The sequence below is a fragment of the Stylophora pistillata genome, chromosome 1, assembly GCF_964205215.1.
Source record: "Stylophora pistillata chromosome 1, jaStyPist1.2, whole genome shotgun sequence".
NCBI classification, from domain to species: Eukaryota; Metazoa; Cnidaria; class Anthozoa; order Scleractinia; family Pocilloporidae; genus Stylophora; species Stylophora pistillata.
The window spans coordinates 53534410-53554943 of NC_142519.1; the positions used below are offsets into that span (position 1 = coordinate 53534410).

The 20534-nt window shown below is 37.7% G+C and overlaps 1 protein-coding gene and 1 long non-coding RNA gene across 2 annotated transcripts in view; both read left to right on the forward strand.

Moving 5' to 3' along the window:
• Positions 1-4452: 4452 nt before the first annotated feature.
• Positions 4453-13479, forward strand: LOC148743096 (uncharacterized). The gene is made up of 3 exons (XR_015990451.1): positions 4453-4526; positions 12180-12251; positions 13396-13479. It is a non-coding gene; the product is annotated as an uncharacterized LOC148743096 (long non-coding RNA).
• A 3639-nt stretch (positions 13480-17118) lies between these two features.
• The window catches only part of LOC111345008 (uncharacterized), a 40662-nt gene continuing 37246 nt past the window's right edge, over positions 17119-20534 (forward strand). The window contains exons 1-2 of the mRNA XM_088762446.1: positions 17119-17192; positions 18390-18461. Of these exons, the coding sequence (XP_088618572.1) occupies positions 17173-17192; positions 18390-18461 (92 nt within the window). The 5' untranslated portion in view covers positions 17119-17172. The remainder of the gene's footprint in view (positions 17193-18389; positions 18462-20534) is intronic.

Genomic DNA, 20534 nt, shown 5'->3' on the forward strand with positions numbered 1-20534 from the left:
ACGCTACGGCGAGTTGTGGCGAAATATCACTTGAACTCCATGAAGAACTTATAATAGCTTTTAAAGGTAAATGGAGCCTCAAATCGATGACCTTATTGATTTCATAAGTTACTTTAATTGATGATGACAGTCCAATTTGCAAAAGCGAAAAAAAGTGAACTGATTCCGTTGTATTTGAGTTACCTCTCGTTATTTCAGTCTAGTGCATTTCTTTCCCATCTTGATCACTATCTCAGGAAAAATTGCGGAAGCTTTTGGGAGCCACACGGATTTACAATCGAATAAACTTCTTTTGACAGGGTAGATACATCTGTATTTTGAATAAGATAGCACACACACCTTAGAAGTGCTTTTCAAGATAAATGATTTTGACATGGTAGCTTCTCTCATGTCGATGTCTGATCACAACTGAACCCCCATAGCTAGTTTACCCATTTTTATACATTGCAATTTCATTACTCGTGAGCTTTTGTGAAGGGTTTGAAATTATATGAAGAAGTCGCGTGTCAATCATGCAGAGAGTAAGTGAGTTAACACTGCACTCTTATCGATTATTTTTGTTAATTAGATTGAGTCTTGTCAGTTGATTTTGACCGCCACACCTTAGCATGTTGAGAAAAGCCTAATTTATGAAACACTTCTTAAGAGGAGTAGAAACAATTAACTCAAGAGGTCATTACAAATGAGAGAATGTTAACAGAAAGTTAACAGAGTATTAATATTTCTACAAAGAAGTGTGAAGAAATATTGAGAACTTTCGTACTGTCGTCTTTTTTGGAGCGCGACCGATGAAACCTTTACCGAGAAATACAGCGTAACGCCAAAGCAATAATAAACATGGTAATTGAAAATGACTGGTGTTACGAAAATTACTAAAAGTTTACGAAACTGAGACAACTCATACAATCCAAACTATTACATATCGACGAGGAACGGCTAAGCGATACTGAGGAGATTTACAACTTTCATGTACAACTCAGTTTACGCTGGGCTAAGTGTCAGCAACAAGGCGTTGGTTGGCACTATTTAATTGTAATAACCGTTCTTTGAGAAAATTCAAATTTACCTGCACGGCGACTTGTAGAAAATGATCCATCATTTCCTTGTTTTAGTCTCAAGGGCTTTAATTTTACAGATTCCCTCACATTCAAAGGGTGATCAATAAGCACATGCCATGTCCCCATTGGGAAGTGTCAATCTCACAAATGATATACCTTTCTTTAAATTTGGTTGCTTCCTCCTAACTTCGGCGAAATCCCGCTGTCAACAAAATGTTCAACCTGAAAACAGAAGTGTCTGGGTCATTGTGTAAAATGGTTGTATCACCATCCTTAAGGCCTTCAAATCCAACTGTCTGGGATCTGGAATGACCTATGTCATCTAGGGACCTCGGCTCACTGAGTCACAGAGCTACGCGGAGAGAAAGGACTATTGTTTGCGGCTGATTACCCTGTTAACGGCGCAACAAAATTGTTCTTACATTGTACAAGACATGACGCTATCGACATTGCCGATCCACGAAGCGAGCAAATTCCAAACCCGCTCCTGTGAAACGGTGTTTTCACAAATAGATGTACATTTAGGTATCGGATAGACAATACCCAGAAAAAAAAAATTGTCTGAGGTCAGCTTTGCAGCCTTAGCCGTGTCATCAGCGTTCTAATAGACTTGGAACGGCACTTCTATTCAATAAACGGGAAGCGAACTCATGCAAAATCAAAAGTAATTTATGAGCGGCGTAACTAATCGCAAATTCATAAAGTTGCAATCAAGTACCCTCACACAAGGCCCATGTCAACTGGCGTATCGACGAATCCGTTAAAAGGAACCAAACAGAAGAAGGAAAAAAAGCAGGAAGGGGTGAAACTTAGACTTTGGTCCTGATAAGCTTTGTTTTGCCCGTATCATAAAAAAAAAAAACATTTAAATAACTCTAAAAACTATGCGCACGTTTAAAAGCGCTTTATCATTTATCACAAACTAGAAACGAACGGTTTCCTACAAAGAAACGCTTTGAGTTGTTTCTTAAAAATAGCTACGCAGCTAAAGGATCTGATTGGTAACGTACGGCAACAAGTGCCATAAGGTAGGAGCGGCATGAGAAAAAGCGCGGTTCCCAAGTCTAGAGCAGGTGACCAAGGAACGAACAGAAGAAATTAAGTAGACTAGCGAAGAGCATAGTTGGAGGCAGGTTTTAGAGATAACACATCTCAGATTGTTTAAAGACTTAAAAACAGGAAGAAGCAGATTTTAAATTCAACCCTGCATGATACAGGAAGCAAGTGTAGGTCTATGAGAGCTGTTGTAATGTGTTCAAATTTCGTAGTCTGGACAATTACCCTTGCTGTGGCGTTCGGAACGTTCTGTAAACGATCAAATTGATATTTAGAACGATATTGACCTTCAAGCTCATCAGAATGCTCTGTTCGGCAACTCCGGGACTCGAATTTTATATATAGTTGTGGAAAAGGCCTCCCAGCTTAAATTATTACGATTGGTTACACGAAAAGGTGCATTACAAGGGAAATGTGAACATCGTTTGCGCCGCAACTGAATAAAAAAGTCTTCTTGAAGGGGAATCAAATTAAAATCGATCATAAAACCTTTTTGAGGAAAGTAGCCCAAAGGGCAAAAAATTACCTCAGCTCATGTAACGGTGAGAGACGATCAACTAAGACGATTTAAAGTATAGTGTAAAGGTAATTTTCTTGCGATATATATCAATGGCGTATCTCTGCATTAATATAACTAAGAGTGCAAGGCACGTTATCGCGATTTATAGCTTAAGCAAAATATACCACTTGGACTCGATAAGGTACCTGATGGGAACACTTGGAATGCGACAAGGAGCTTGGACAGCTTTCTTGATTTCACTTATGACGTATAAATTGGACCCAATGCCAAATAAATGCTTTTTAGAGTGGATGGAGAATCAAATCGACGATCTTATGAATTTCAAAAGTTACTTAATACATGATGGCAGTCCGATGATTAAAAGAAAAAAAAAGATAAATTCAATTGTTTTAGAATAATCTCTAGTTATTGCAATAAGTACAGTTACTTCCTTTCGCATCTTGATCGATATCTCAGTAAGAATTAAGTTCGGGTACCGTACGAATATAACCTGACTATGAAATCTATTGAAAAATTAGACCGGGTTTGTGCAAGTGTTTCTCACAATTTTATCGATTGCCATTTATTGAGCAACTCATTCTATTTGAGGTTATAGAATGGAAAATCCAAACCATCGCAATTTTCATTGTCTTTTTTTTTTTGAATTGTCGCTGATTGACACCCGTCCTTACCCAAATATTAGTTGGAGTCTCTTGTTTGCTCCTATCAGCAATCCTATGAAAAAAAAGACTCGCTTATTCTAAGTGTTTGTCAGTCTTGACTGTTTAACTTTAGAAGACTAGTAAAGGCTGAGAAAATCAGAGAGCATAAGTTTTCTTTAATTTTGACAGCTGACGTAAGCCTCTTTACGAGTTCTTACACCCCGCGCGGGTTATTACACCAGTAAGCCGATAGAAAGTGTGGTCTTTTGCTTTAATAACAGACTCGCTTGGACCATTCAGAATCAGTTGTTCACTTTGGGTATATTCATACAATATGAAAAAATAAAGTGACCCTCATAAGAGGAAAATGGACATAAAAACAACAGAACAATGTGTGAAAAGCTTCAGTTTACCTAATAATCCATTATTAACTTTTTGATAATTTGGATGTATCAACAAAGTTGAAGTGGCAAATTGGCCACCGTAATGATTACAAAAGCTGAAGTTTCGAGCGTTAGCCCTTCGTCGGAGCGAATAGAGGAATTGTGGGTTGTGTTTGCTTTTAAAGGCAGAGAATGGAGCTACTTTTTGATAAGCCTTAGATAGTGTTGGTTTAATTTCATTGTCAGCGACGTAAATTTTATCGATGGGGTTGTAACCATTCTAGCGAATGTGGTGGCAATAAAACATTTCACAGAGGAGGGAGTGGCTTTTAAAGTGGACTATGATCTCTAACACATTGTCGACTTACTTATTTTTGTAGCTTTTTAAAACAGTCGTCTAGCACGAGTGAGGGGGCAGGGGAGGAGGGTAATCGAGAGCCGGTTAAACTATTACCTTTTGTTGCACCAGTCCAGAAAAATCTTGAATAATCTTTCTGTATACTTCTACCAAAGAGTTTTATCTTGGCTAGTTGTATGGAAAGTCCCACCTCAGAATTCATCGAAGAAACCCTCCTTCAAACCTCATCGACCGATGTTCTTTGTCTCCGATGAGATAGTAAACCAAAGTTAACTAATATTTGTTCACGTTAAGGCCATTCTTACCTATGTATTTTGAGGTTGAAATCAAACCAGCAACTTTTTTAGCCCCCTCCACCCGGTAAGAATCCTACAAAGTTCTAAGCTTTATCTAACAATGCAAATCTAACTATCCGATGTAATGATTTCTTGTTTACAGGGTCTTGTCCAATAATCAGCTAAAGAACCTATCCCATGGAGTTTTCCGGAGCAATCGGCGCCTCGAAAGACTGTAAGTACCAACATTATTCATTATTTACTACTGTAACGTCCATGCAAGCAATGGGGAGGACTGAGGCAGTTTCACGCAGGATTCCACTCTTTGTAAAGGAAAAATGTATATTCGGTGGAGAAAACAACCAGTGGCGAGGAATAAAACACAGCCGGTCTAATTCTACATCCCCTCCCCCATGACTCGGGAAAGAAACTCTGCACTATAAACGCTCGCAGTACGGACTGTATGCAACAGCTTCAGTAGAACCTGGTAGTTTGGATTCTTGAATCCCTATGGTTAAATTTGCCTGAAAACAATCGTTTTTAGGTGGAGAAAGTTAGCACTTTCTCAGGTTTTATCAAGACGAGAGCAAGCGATAAAAAAAGTATCGTATTTCTCGCTTGGTTTGTAAAAAGAATATCATAACGGTGATTTTGACGGAGTTTTGCAGTTTCTAAAACCAAGTTTTATTCAACGTAGAATTGCCGGAAGCGATTACTGATTGTAACCATACACTGGATATGACCATCACTAGAAATGATAACTACACCGTTTGTTCGGTATATGTCGATTGCGATCTTGGGATCTCAGGCAATATATAACAGTGTGCAGAGCACGTTATTACGATTTAGGGCTAAAGGGAAACATCACTTGAACTCGATAAAGAATCTGACGGAAACAATTGCACTGAGACACGGAGCTTCGCCAGCTCTCTTGATTTTATGGACAATATTTAGATAGTTATAGATGGGAACGAATCCCAAATAATTGCTTTTAAGGTAAGTGGAACCTCCAATTGACGACCTTATGAATTTCATAAGAAACTTTAATACATGATGACAGTCCGACATGCAAAAGTGAATAAATAAAGGGAACTGTTCTAGTTGTATTTGAGTAATCTCTAGTTATTTGAGTCTAATAAATCCCTTTCTCATCTTGATCGCCATCTCAGGAATAATTAAGCACGGGTGCATTAAAAATGTAACATGACTGTGACATTCCATTGACAGTCCGATATGCAAAGGTGAACTGATGCAGTTGTATTTGAATACTCTCTAATTCTTGATCGCTATCTCAGAAATTATTAAAAACTGGATCATTGGATAATGCAATTCAAAACTTTTTATTGGCTCAGCCATTATGGTATATGAGCCAATATACCATAATCTACAAATATGGTAAGCGTGCACGTCAGCTTGAAATCAAAAGGGAGCTAAAAAAATCCGGTTTCTTCTTAGAAAATAATAATTTCTTGGGGGCGTTTTTAATTTAACAATTATTCAGTTCGGGTGTCATAAGAATATAACCTGACAGTGATATCCATTGAAATGTTAGACCAGGCTTCAAAGATCAGAGTTTTACATTTCATTACACTTGTGTGAGTGTTCCTCGCACTCTTAACGATCGCTATTTATCTAACAGAAAGTTCGCATGGAAGCAATTTGAGGTTACAGAGTAAAGAATGCAAACCACCGGCAACTCTTTTAATTTGTCCTTATAATACACTGACACCTGGTTTTTAAATAGTAGCTGATTGACACCCGTGATAGGCTCAGATGAATTAAACCGGCATAAGTTTGTATGTAATACTGTAGTCAGATGATCGAGCATGATTCCAGCATAATTACCAAAATTCTCGAGCGTAAGTGTATCAAACTGTGTCGCAAAATCTCAGAGCAATCTTGAATTATTTGTAAATGCAATAATCCTATCAGGGAATCTTATCTTGAGAAGTTCAATGGCTTCTCTTAACCAAGTCTGTCAAACGTACTTCCTCGAATAAGCGCTTGGGCACTTCTTCAAAATCTCGGCTGAAAAAAAGGGAGCATATTGGAATGAGGGTGCTTTATTGGAGTGGCAATTTATTAAAAAATTATTGACTTGTACTGATTCAGCTGCAAAAAGTTGTAGATAAAGATTCGGGCGCATTAATCATTATGTGAATCGGTCTAGTTCGTCTTGGTCGCAAAAGTTTCTGTTTCGCTAAAGATAATCGTTAATTGATATCATTCAACCTCAGTTGTGCGTCAGCTTAATGTGCACTCTATTGTAATGTCTATCGGTTTTTGTCATCCCGATCCGGCCTTAGTCTTTACTAGAATTGTTACAATCCTTTAAATTGAAAAAAATTAACATCACGTGACTAAGGTATTTGACACCCTCAGGAGACAGCTATGGCGAGTCTCGACTTAAACCTGTGGTTAGGGCTGGGCTTGCAGAAATCACTTGAGTTCCATTGACCTTTTTCCAGTATTTTGATGTTAGGGCTACAGTTGGGTTAGGGTTACAGTTGGGTCAAGTGACAAGCATTCTCATTTCCCTCCAGCATCCTGGGGCAAGTGGCCAGATGACACTGGTCTTGCTGAGCCCAAAACATTTTGCACTAACCTGATAATTTAAAAACTGTTCCATGCACTTTGTGCTCTAATCCCAAACTGAACCCTGCAAGGCTTTTGACAGGTACCCTCTCACTCTAAATCCCTATTCTTAGCTAGTTAACAGCTTGCATAGTTAGAGACATGAAAATAGCAACATAGTGACAAAAGGAAGATTTTGTTAATTAATTGCTTAACAGCTATTTCAAATTTTATGACTTGAAGTGATATTATTTTAAACCTCTCTCATCATTTCAAGATTTCTTTAAGTTGCCTTATCAATGCAATGTATCTAAGAATTTAATTACTATGTACAATGAAGTGTTGGCTCCGAATGCGCAGCATCGCAGGCTCATTGGACAATCATTCAGGTGATCATTGTCAAACTCGCTCCGATCTATATACCAAGAAAGAAAACTTTTTTCAATATATGTATCTGATTAATTCATGATCTTACAACAAGAGGTCTGTGACATATGTAATACTAATTGAATTCTACTATATTTGCCCACCTGTTTGCTATTCATTTACACATGTCTTACCATTTGTATTTCTAAATTTAAAACTTTGTTCTGAACCTCACTTTCAACGGTTCCGTGGAGAGGTATGAGACAGGTCACCTCTCATAATGTTGAAATCCTTTAGCAGACAATAAAGAGAGGGGTCAAAAGTTTTTCCTTTAACTTTCTAAATCTTGTCTATAATCCCAACAACAATCTTTTCAAGCTGTTTACGGATTCCGTATGCATCACCCAGGAAAAATTGTGGAGGCTGTTGGGAGCCACATGGATTTACAGGGAGTCGAAAAAACCTCTCTTGACAGTTTAGATACATCTGCATTTTGAATAACATAGCACACACACCTTAGAAGTGCATTTCAAGGCAAATGATTGTGATATGGTTCCCTCTCTCATGTCGATGTCTGATCACCGATGAACCCCCACAGCTAGTTTACCCATTTCCATATGTTGCAATTTCATTACTCGTGAGCTTTTGTAAAGGGTTTGAAATTATTTGAAGAAGTCGCGCGTCAATTACTTAAAGAGTAAACCAGTTAAGGCTGCACTCTTATCAAAGATTTTTGTTAATTAGATTAAAAGTTTTGTTAATTGATTTCGACTGCAAACCCTGGCACTTTGAGGGAAGCCTAATTTATGAAACACTTCTTGAGAACAGTACAAGCAATTACCTTAGGAGGTCCTTACAAATGAAAGAATGCTAACAGTACGTTAACAGAATGTTAATGTTTCTGCACAGAAATGTAAAGAAATATCGAAATATGTCCTATTCTCGTTTTTTTTGGAGTGCGACCGGTGAAACTTTACGGAGAAATACAGCGTAACGCGAAAGCGATAATGTACATGGTAACTGAAAATGATTGGTGTTACGAAAATGAAGAAAATTTTAAGAAACTGAGGCAACCATATACCATCCACAATATTACCTATCGACGAGTAACAGCTAAGCGATACTGAGGAGATTTATAACTTTTATATTTAACGCTCATTTTACGCTGGACTAAGTGTGAGCAATGAGGCGTTGGTTGGCACGATTTGACTCTAATCATTGTTCTTTGAGAAAATTCAAATTCACCTGCACGGCGACTTACAGGAAATGATCCATCACTTTCACGTTTCAGTCTTTAAGGGCTTCCTTTCTACAGACTCACTCACATTCAACAAGCGATCACTAAGCACATGGCATCACCAAATTGGAAAGTGTCAATGACACACATGATATACCTTTCTTCAAATTTGATTGTTTCTTCCTAACGTCGACGAAATCTATCTCGCTATGAACTAAGTACTCAGCCTACGAACAGGAGCGTGTGGGTCATTGTGTATAATGGTTGTATCAGATCCTGAAGGCCTCAAAAACCCAACAGTCTTGAGTCTGGAATGAACTTTAGCATATGGGGGACCTAGATACATTGTAACACAGAGCTACACAGAAGAGAGGACTATTTTTTTGCGGCTGATTGCCATGGTAGCGGCAAAGCAAAATTGTTCCATTTATATTGTACGAGACATAACGCCATCGACTTTGTCGGTCTTCGGAGCAAGTAATTTCCAAAACCGCTCCTGTGAAACGGTGATTTCACAACTAAGAGTTATATTTAGGTAATACTTTCCAGAGGAACAATATTGCCCAAGGTCAACTTTGCAGTTTTAGCTCTGTCACCAGCGTTGTAACAGACTAGGAGCGGCACTTTTATTGAGTAAACTGGAAGCGAACTCACGCGGTATCAAAAGTAATTAATGGGCGACGTAACTAGTTGCCAAATTATAAGGTTGCAGACAACCACCCCCATACAAGGTACATGTCAACTGGCGCATTGACAATTCCATTAAAAGGAACGAAAAAGAAGAAAAAGAATCAGGAAGGGGTGAAACAAACTTTGGTTCTGATGAGCTTTGTTCTGCCCGCATTGTAAATGAGTTCTTTGATATAATTAATAAGATAAAAAAAACCTTTGAATAACTCTAAAAACTATGCGTACATTTAAAAGCGCTTTATCATGTATGATAAACTGGTACTGAACGCTTTCCTATAAAGAAAGATTTTGAGTTCTTTCTTAAATGTAGCTAGGCGGCTAAAGGATCCAATTGGTAACACACGGCAACAAGTACTATAAGGCAGGAGCAGCATGAGCTAAGACGCGGTCCCCAAGTGTAGAGCAGTTGACAAAGAAATGAATAGAAGAGATTGTGTAGACTAGCGAAGAGCATAGTTGGATGCAGGTTTTAGAGATAGCACATCTCAGATTGTTTAACGACTTAAAGACAGACAGAAGCAAATTTTAAATTGAACTCTGAATGATACAGGAAGCAATTGTAGGTCTATGAGAGTCGATGTATTGTGTTCAAAGCTCATAATAGGGAAAATCATCCCAGCTGTGGTGTTGTGAACGTTCTGTAAACAATCAAATTGATAATTAGTTGAAACAAAATGAATTGAGTTACAGTAATCAAGGTGCGAAGATACAAAAGCGTGGATCAGTGACTTTGTCGATTGCACACTGAGAGAGGAATTTTTTACTTTGTCTGATGCCTGCAGAGTCCATGAAAAGCCTTGCTTTAGAACTTATTAATGTGAAAAACCATCAGCATCTGAAGCATTTCAATCTCCTAAACACTGAAAACTGAAAAACAACAGGAATCATGTTCCATTATGCCTGGTGTGGGTTGACACCTTAGATAAGACTCGGGTTTTATTCTGTAATTTTAAACTTGTCATCGATAATCCTCCGTTATTCCATATTTAAAGAACCCAATCGGAGCCTCAAGCGTCACTCTGCTCAGAGATTCTTGTGCGTTTCACAGTTGTCTCACTGAAATAGCACGTCCACGTGTAAAGAATCTCCTCCTTCAATAATTGCCAGTGAGACATAAAAGTCAAGTTATTGTACGTACCAAGGAGCATTTTCGTATTAGAAATAGCGGGAAGTAGAAGACGAGTGCATATCTTGACCACTTTCCTATTCTATGAGATACGTTTTACATTAAAACCACCTTTACGACCCTATCTCAGATCTTTATCATTAACACCTTGAAATATCAATATAATCTAAAATAAGATGAAAGTGAAATCTGTTAGACACCATTTTCTTTGTAAAACTAAATGTCTAGAGTAGGAATTTTGAAAAATACCGTTTAAGCAGACGTACAGATTTTGAAAAACAACACCTTGAAGGTTGATCGTGTTGTAAACTTGATACTCGGATTCGTGAAAAGTCTCTTCCGAATTTCGTATGACCTTTATTTTGAGAATACAGTCTTCTGCATGCTCTTCGAAGAAAAAGCCTGCAATATATGTGCGTGCATTACGAACTATGTGCTCGAGGTTACACGTGTGAGAGCCTGGTCGTTGTTCTGGAAGCTGAATCACAACAGTTTTCCTAAGTATCTAAAAAAATTGATTTATTGAATATTTCGGACGCCATCTTGTTCAGGGGGCTCACCGATCGCACGACTTTTGTGCGATTATGTTGCTACGTGCTGAATACTGTAGTAAGCTGTCTCGATCACCAAAGACAGAAATGTCACAATTTAGATTCTGAGGCTGCCAGAGCGAGGAAAACGTAGTTTTAGACAAGTTGCTGAGTACATGTTGATATCTCGAGTGTGGACTCCGTAAGACATGTTTTTGGAAGGATTAGTAAACCCTAGCAACTCTGCCGGAATCAGCAGCAAATCTCTCACCGACAAAGGAAGTTACTGGAGTCAACGTATAATTGGAATGATCTAGTTAGCACCTAGAGTGTCACAAGATCAGCAACGAGCGATTATCTGCTTAGATTTCTCATTCTATGCTTTCTCTCCTGACGTTTCAAGTTACAGAATGCCTTGTTTAGAGAAACTCTTCGACGTATTTGAATTTGTCACGCTTATCTGATTAATGGCAAGTTAAATAGATAGGGCGAACGGAATAAGCCGCCATAATTCTCATTTTTTAAATCTAATTAACTCCCATCTTGACAATCCACACAAGACTCCTCAGTATCTATTAAATGGGCGAAGGGGCGACACTTTATCCTCTCTTGACTGGGTTCAGATCTCGGCACGACTTTCCTTCGCTTTGAATCAATCACCACTAGCGATCTGAGCACTGGGTCATTCCAAAAGACCAGTTTTGACAACTAAATGAATTCAGAATACATCATTTCTTTCAATGTGACATTTAGCGCAGCCATCCTAGGCTTAGTTCGCTGAAAATAATATGCTAAGTCAGTAGTTCAAGCTGTAAGCGGTAACATTTGGACCAAATGAACTATCTCGACATGTGATGATGTTTCTGACTAGAAAACTTTTTATCCCAGCTAACTTACCGGGACTTGTGGGCGATCCAGAGTCGAATGGCTGGTGTGGGAATGAACAGGGGGTGAAGCATGCCATGCCACGTATACTGGGTGACCTTTTAAGCTGGGAGAGGCTTTCAATCTAGCTTTAGGTAGCTTGTACAACGGTAAACCTCAGTAACTAACACTTCAGCGATATCGCTCCATTGTAACTAAATCACAGCCAGCGTAGCCTCTCTTTTTACCCTTATTGCCCTCATTAACTTGATTGTAATAAATCCACTCCCATCAATTCGATTAATTGGCTAGTTTCTGTTCCTCAATTTTTGTGCATTACAGTCTCGAGCCTTCAAGGTTCGTAGATAGCCTGGTTCCCGAAGTTGTAAATCTAATTCCATGATATCTAAAAATTCATTTTAAAGGATGGTATTCTTCGGTCTTTTCTCTCATATCTTTCATATCTCCTAACTTGGATATTCCTTGTTTACTTTTTTGTAGCGACTTGTCGTATAATCAGCTCGAACACTTACCTTCAGGAGCCTTTTTTGAGAATTACAATCTTCAAGAACTGTGAGTGAAATGTTTGTTTCGCTTGATATGGGGCTGCTGATCATTTTCTCACCTTATCTAGCTCTATTCTCGTGATTTGTATAGAAAATAACTGTTCTTGGGTAAACAGAACCGATTATAAACTGACTGCGCGATAAAGCTGTTTCAAGTTTTCCACTTTACCAATGAATTACTTGAACGTCATACACCGCCAGTTGGGATGTAAGCTCTTGAAAACATGCAGCGTTGTGCAGCGTCAAAATTTTGATACTTTTCCCATCCCTTTCATGGGTTCAAAGCCACATCAACCCTTAAATATGAAGCAAGCAAGCATAAAGACAATTCGAAACGTCAACTTGCAAGACATTTCTATTGACATTTTGATATTTTGATGGGACAGATATCGTAGAAGGACAGCCAAGGCCCTTCTCGTCTTTTTTGGAAACTCAGACATACTTTATGATTCTATGGGAATGGTCCTCTTTGAATCGCACAGGTCTTTACCTCGCATTGATTCCCTCATTTTCCAAGCCGACGGAAGCTTGGCGAGCAATCTGTTCCCAACTGAATAACATTGAATTCAAACCGCTTAGCAGTTTATTTTCAGCTTGTCCAAATACTATTCTACAGACTTTTGCTTCAGCAAATTTCTATTGTAAATAGAATCTAGTCCATTTCATATAGTCTGTTTCCCTCGCTAAGCTGCTCAAGCTCCTAATTAAAAACTTATGTACGTAGAGACATCGAGATAGGGATTTAATTTTCTGTTGGCATATGTTATATAACGTGGCAAACATTGATAGGAAGAGAGCTTTTTAAAACAAATAAGTAAATAGAAACTGTGTGCGGCAGCTATTGTGTAAAAGGAGAGGCTATTTTTTCATCTTAAGGAAGCATTCTGAAAATGGATTCCCTTCAGCCTCCTTTCGTCGACAGTAGAAAAGCCATGCATTCTGCGATCCAATCATCGACTTCTTTATATAAGAAAAATATTATCAGGAGCACTGGATAATTCCTGTTTCACGAAATGTTAAGAAAGATGTCTGATGTTGTCACATTTCTTGTTACCTTTCAAGTTTACAATGGCAGCACAAAAGGAAATCAATCTGTTAGCCTATTTGCTTTTCAACAGCCCTATCTTGTGTTTTCCATTTTTCCAATGCAGTTTCCTGAACAACAACAACATAAAGAACTTGTCCTCTGACCAGTTACCTCGTACATATCGGGAGGGGAAAGAATTTAGAAACCTGTAAGTTCTGTGGTTTTGCAGTCTTATACCGTTTTGGATCAGTAATTCTACCAAATCTAAAGTTCTAAAATATATCTTGTAACATATCCTCCTCAGAGATGGTGACTGGGAACGTGAACAATTTTGTACTGTCAATTCTAAGACTATTTGAGCAATTTTTATTTGAATGTACTGCTAATTCTTAAAGCACAAAGTTATTGAAAAGGAATTACGATGACTGTACATATTCAGTTGCGGTCTCCGCACTTGAAAGGATTCATGAATTGGAACTGGCAGCGAGCGAAGTGTGCTCAGCGTGGCCTTGCATACCTCGAATTAAAGAATTGGTAACTGCTGGTAACTTTGTCAGCTCCCTGGCATACATAATTAAATTTTGGTTAATACATTCTGTTTTGCGTCAATCGTATTTTTAAAGTGATGAAAACTTCCTGCAAAAACAAACTAAACATTGATCATTCAAATTTTGAAAAATTTAATGCCACTGAAGAAAGGCGCGCATTATAATTCTAAAAGCATCTAAATTTTTTGATGGGAGGGCAAAAGACAGTTCAAAACAGCTAGCGCTTTTAATTGATTTTGAAGGATTCCAAGTAAAGTAAATAAACAGGTTGTTAAACGATTCACTGAGCCTGCGACGTAGCTGGTTTTTGCATTCATCTTACTTTCAGTCATAAATTACAGCTTCAAGACTTATTTTGAGTCAGTTTGATTCTTCCATTTTAGAGCGAATTCATAAAAAACTTTCAAAAACTCCAGAAAGATGTAGAGTCCTATTAGAAAAGTGAGAGTGCAAAAAAAAAAAATTCCTAAGATTTCTCTAAACTTTGGCACCTTCGGAATAACCAAAAGGACGTCTCCTTCTCGATTTTTGTTCTAATTAAATAATTCAAGGTTTAAAGTACATCTTATTACTATTGATGTCAACTTATGATATTAAGCTGGAAGTCTATGAACCCTTCCTCAGCTGCATTGTGGTAAACGACGGTTTCCTTGCAGTATTTATTTAGGATGTTTAGTTTGTGGTATAGCAGGAGTTTTCACTTCCAGGGGATCTAATGCATTCTGATTCTTCTTTAAATACCAAAAACCCAAATTGGAGCCATAAACTGAACAAGTCAGAAAAGAAGAAAAAGAAAGTGGTCATAACAACAAATGCTGTGAAATCAGCGCTTTGTTTGGTGGCAACCAATCACTTCTCCCTCTCCCACACAATTTCTTACTTCAAATTTCTTGGGCTAAATAAATTCCCAAGGATACTACCCCGAGGCAAAAGTTGCTACACCAAAAAATTCTTGCCCGAACTCGATGGCTGCTAAGCACGATTTAAACCATCCGGTGTAAACAATAGAGCCCATTTCCCGAGAACAAATCATACCATAACAATAGGCGAAGTTTGATATGATAGAGCTGATCAACTTTATATACTTAAAATTTTGTCATGCTCATTTGTTATTGATAAGTAATGTTGACCGTCAAACTGTTCTCTGTAACATAGTTAGATTAATTAGAAATTTATTTGAATCTTCCTTCTTTTTAAATCAGTAAGCACTGCAATGACTCGTTGAAACTGCACACGTGCATTGTTTAGAAACGTGCAGGCTTTTGTTGAAACATTTTTATTCCTGTAATTTTCAATTTTAAGTTCAGTGCGCAACCACAGCCTGTCTGTTTACATTTGTGGACAAAATCAAAATAAAATCCCCACTCCCGACTGAACAATGAAAGACCTTATATCTTTATACAGAGGTCTGGACTTCAACAAACTGGAGACTCTACCAAGTGATCTGTTGAAGCGCTACAAGTTAATTAATCTGTAAGTTATTCGCTCTGAAGCTTAATATAGTTGACTGCCACTGACTTAGAGTGATTCCTCTTCCTATATGATAGTTTTATTTAAATATGAATCTCACCCACGACTGAATCAAAACTTTTTTAATTTTGTTTTGATGATAGGATTGAATACTAGCAAACCACTAAATTTGACAAACATCAGGCACTTGTACAAATCCTTTGTAACAAAATAATTAACAGTTAGGGGGAAAAAGGCAGGACTTACAAACATCCTACCTTTTACTTTGGATAACATATGAATGGCCTATAACTTAGACATATTTTATTAAAAAAACATTCCATGTTCACCTCAGGTTTAACCTGTTGATGTTCTTCTGTCTATCAAGATTTACCATTACCGAGTGCAATTTGTCTCGCAGGCTTAAGAACGATTTTTATCTAATAATTGAAAGATGATAATAAACCATACGTGGACATGCCTTAGTTGAAGGTAGCCTAATAGGAAGATTATGGTGATATGACCTGCTAGACTCAAGAACAGCAATGAATGAGTATATTTACGCACCAATCATTGTTCGGGTAAACAAAATGAGAAATGTTCAAGCCGTCATAATATTGAGTACATGTAGATTTGAGTTCTAGAACAAACCTTAGGCAAAAAGTTGGACCTCTTGCAAGTTCTAGTCAGTACAAGGAATGAAAATTTTTTCAAATGCTAATGGTATTTAACTTTAATGCGTTTTACAGGTGGCTGGGAAACAACAACTTAAAAAAATTATCTGAAGATCTCTTTACAGGCCAAGATATGTTGAAATATTTGTGAGTAGCAATTATTTGACACCTTTTCAAGCAAACATTTGGGTTGTTACCTGCTCTCTTTTGTTTCTGACGGTATAGCATGCGCCAACAGCGTGAACATGATTTCAATTGAATACGTTTAGTTTTGTGTCCAAAGTGTCATCATTCAACAGCGTAACGTTTACAGATTTATGTAGGTCGTATCTGCGAGTGCTGATACGGTAGTTACTTGTTTGTGCGTGCGCATTTCTAGGTGCTTGTCCGAAGGTACTAATTACTTTGGTTGTGCAAAACATTTAGAAATACCTAAACTTGACCAGCACTGCAGAAATTAAAAACAGTTCGGCATGGAAACCTCAAACAAGTTACACAGTATGATCATCTGAAAAGCACAACACCACTGTATCCCGCGGGCTCAAGTATCGCATTAAGAGATGATCAAGAGGACGAACAAAAGTGTTTAATGTAATGGCTCTATCAAAAAACTGTCGATGCTTATTTAGAGGGAATAGTGTCCTGTGGCACGTTACTTCTTTGGCATGCACAACCTTACTTCTGATAGACCAAGAGGTTTTTGGAAACGCTATGCTGCTTCACGAAAATCAGTTGTAGTATATTCGATGGCTAGAGCTAAAAATTAAGAACCGAATAGTAACGCTTGAAAAGCCGGCATTAAAATCTCCAACGCCGTGTTAGAAAATAAACCGCGCAAACACCATAGCGAGGCTGACGGTGACCCGCGAAACATAAACAAAACGTTCAGGGCTCTTTTCGAGAGAATGTTTTCCACATTTATTTTTTAACACGTACTAAAAGATGATAGTATTCGAAGGCAGGAAACTGCAATGCAATCCCGGAACTAAGAGCGAAGATGTAACGAAATTATGCGCTCTAATACAGACTTAAACTACAAAATCACGCCGAAAATGGGGATAGCGTTTATGATGTGGATATTCTAGGTACATTAAGATAATCAGAAAATCTCTGCGCTAAATTTGAAGCATCTTTCATCCAATGCAATTAGATATTTTTGTATCGTTGTCTAAATGTAGGCGGTTGAGTGATAATCGGCTGGAAAAGCTGCCTCGAAACATTTTTCAAGAAATGTCCGCCTTGGAGGAATTGTAAGTATAAATTTTGATTATTTTTTTCAAAAATTCTTCGTCGACGTTAATATTCTTTTCCTCTGTATTGCATTTGTGATGTATTGTTTTCAGTAGTTCAAAATATGGTTTTATACACCTCTCGTTCTTGATTTATTGATCGGAGCCAGTAGTTAACCAGTCGGACATAGAGTTTGATCAGTTTTGTGTGAGTACATAAACCGGAAGTTCCAAAATTATAGAATCGCACAATGAAGTTTTACTCCTGTTGCAGACGAAAAACGTGCCGCTCTCGAAAACGAAAAGCTGCACTTTCTTCCTTTGCATTAAATCAAAAGAAAATATATCTTTCTTGAGACGCAGACACAGATTTAACGAATTCTCGATTTAAAAAAAAAAAAAAGTAGTTACCCTAAAAAAAATCTGTCGTCACATTTTTGCTCTCATTTTGTAGGTTTTCATGCTAACTCAAAATGCTTGCTTGTAATTTTGCATAATGAAAGGAGACTTAAAAAAATCAAATCGTAAATTATATAAGGACATTGGTCTTTTTGTTGTGGGTCGCGTGAAATTGGGCGTGTCCATATGACCTCACCAGCCTGCTGGCACTCACTTCCTTGAACAATTGCCCAAAGCTAGTCCAAGGGAAAAAAAAAAACAACTTCGATTTATAGCCAACTGAATATACCTTCTCCCTTATTCGACAGGCAAACATTTTGCATAATGCTTGCATCTTTCCTCGCTAATATGAAAAGGTCGCAAATCGTCAGTCTGCCTTACAATTTTGTTAAACCATCGAATAAGGTGCATTTATTTATCAAACGTAACAAAATCCGAAAAAGATTGGAAAAGGGAAATTTGAATTTTTCCCAGAGAGGTAGGTTTCAAGTATTAAATTCTGAGCTGGTGGTAAGATTTGAACGCTGATGTGAAGATCTTTTCTCAAGTTCAACCAATTATCTCTCCCTCAAAGTAACTTTTTTTAAATAAATGAGCGTAATTTTTTTTTCTAATACAACAATTACTACAACTGAATAACGACCTGCATCTGCCTAAATTCTATCTGATAAGAATTTCGGCAGAAAAAAAGTTACCCAAGACAGAAATTACAGAGTTCCAAATAGCCCTTGGAAATGTGGCTTGTTAACTGAATGTTTGTTTCTTTATTTTTCTTTTCTCACCGGCAATCATCTCATTCTCCAAACACGCGTTTTTTAGGGACTTGTCCTACAATCAGTTGCAGAGTTTGCCTCGAGTGATACTAAGCAGTAATATCAAACTGAAAGTACTGTAAGTAGGACATTTCTATGCACGAAAAAAAAAACCTTTCCAGGTCAGTGTTAACATTCATACATGGTGATCCAAACTAGTTGAGAATATCGCTAATTTTTACCTTTCTTGAACTGAGTTTGTTTGTTTGGAACTTACTTAGTTAAGTGTTATTTGAGTGATAGATGTCACAATACAATGAAAGGTCTCCCTGCATTATTGTCTTAACAGAAGGTCTGTCAGCTTTAAGCATGAAATAAATATGTTTGGGTCCAGTTCCCGCATATTAAAGAGTCTTGGTCATAATTGATATATCTAGAGACACAAAAATGTTTTGTTCAATTTCTCACTGTTGAGGACTAGAAAAGGCTGAGAAAATCTTAAAAGTTAAAGAGCATGCGGTTTCTTTAATTTTGACCGCTGACTTAACCCCTATTAGATGATAGATGATGATGATACGATAGATAGTTTATTAAAATATCGAACATGGCAGTCCGTAGACTGAATTGCGTTTCAATTACTTAGAACTAGGAATAAATGAATTCCAAATACAAATTGAAATTATAATAAAACCATAAATGCGAAAAACTCTCTAAATATGACTGTACAAACTAGTCTAAAAAAAAAAAAATTTACGTACACATACTTGGAATAAAAGTGTTCTTAAAACGATTTGTATGTGTACGGAGCATGGCATAAGCCCTGGACTGTCTTAGATTATATCTGTGTTCTCTCGAGTTTGTGATCCGGGCATGACGTGATAGACTCGAAAAGCTTGATACACAGAGCCACGCGTCTCGCGTGCAAGGTTACTAAGTCGAACCTGGCCAAACATTCGAAATATGACGCATAAAGACAAACGATGGAGAGTGCTCTCTTTTGCACTCGTTCAATGTCGTCACTAAGATACTGTGGGAGCGTATTACGACTTCTTACACCCCGTAGTACGACTTCTTACACTCCGCGTGGGCTTTTACGCCAGTAAACCGATAGAAAGTGTGGCCTTTTGCTTTAATAATTAACTCGCTTAGACCATTCAGAACCAGTTGTTCAGGCTGGGTAGATTTATACTATATGAATGAATAAAGTGACCTTCACAAGAGAAAAATGGACACAGATGAAAAGAAAAATGTTTCATAAAACTTACGCTGTTTACTGGAAAATGGCATTTTATCTGAGAAAGTCTAGTCTCTGGTGGCGAGTAAGAAGTAAACACGTAATTGCAGCGGAAAAATACAATATTTAATTCACGGAGAAGTTTTAGAAGTAGAGAATCGGATATTTACCAAGGCAGTCGACGCAGAAATTAAATATAACATGGGGGTCTTTTCAAGCTTTGCAAAAAGAGCAACCACGAGGCAAAAACAAGATTAACAATCAATATGATTTATGCATTTTTTTTCGCAACTTTTACCAGAGTCAGCGAAAGTAGGCTTTCCAAAATGTTGTGTGCGTCGTAAGTGAAGGACCGGTACACAAAACACGTTTTTACTTGCAAATGGTAGAAAAAATCCGTCCTGAGGAACCTTTCTAATCCCGACCGATCATAGCGAGAAAGTCCTCACGAAGGACATGAACCATTACACTGGGTAGATGGGCTCACGATATTTGTTAGTGTCATTCTTGGTAGGTGTCAATGTTGGGTTGATTTCATCGCAACGTATCGTGTTACCCTAATTTACTGACATGATTGGGTAGAGGGACAGCATTCTGATTTGTGCAAGCGTACCCCAATGCTGTAATCTGATTGGTACGTGATGCATAGCCTTATGAGGCAATCTGATTGGTTTGTGATCACGATATACTAAAAGTGCGGCAATCTGATTGTTGCAAGCAACATTCCCCTCTTTACGCTGACATCGCGGTTTTTTTTAATTAATAAGTTAAAAATCAAAAAAGGCTAAATTTTCATAATTACCTTTTGTTGCACCAATCCAGAAAAATCTTGAATTATCTCTCTCTATAATACTTCAACCAAAGAGTTTTATCTTGGCTAGTTATGTGGAGAGACCCACTTCATATTCATCAGTAAGGCCTTCCTTTCAACCTAATCGACGGATGTTATTTCTCTCAGATGAGATAAGAAATCATAGT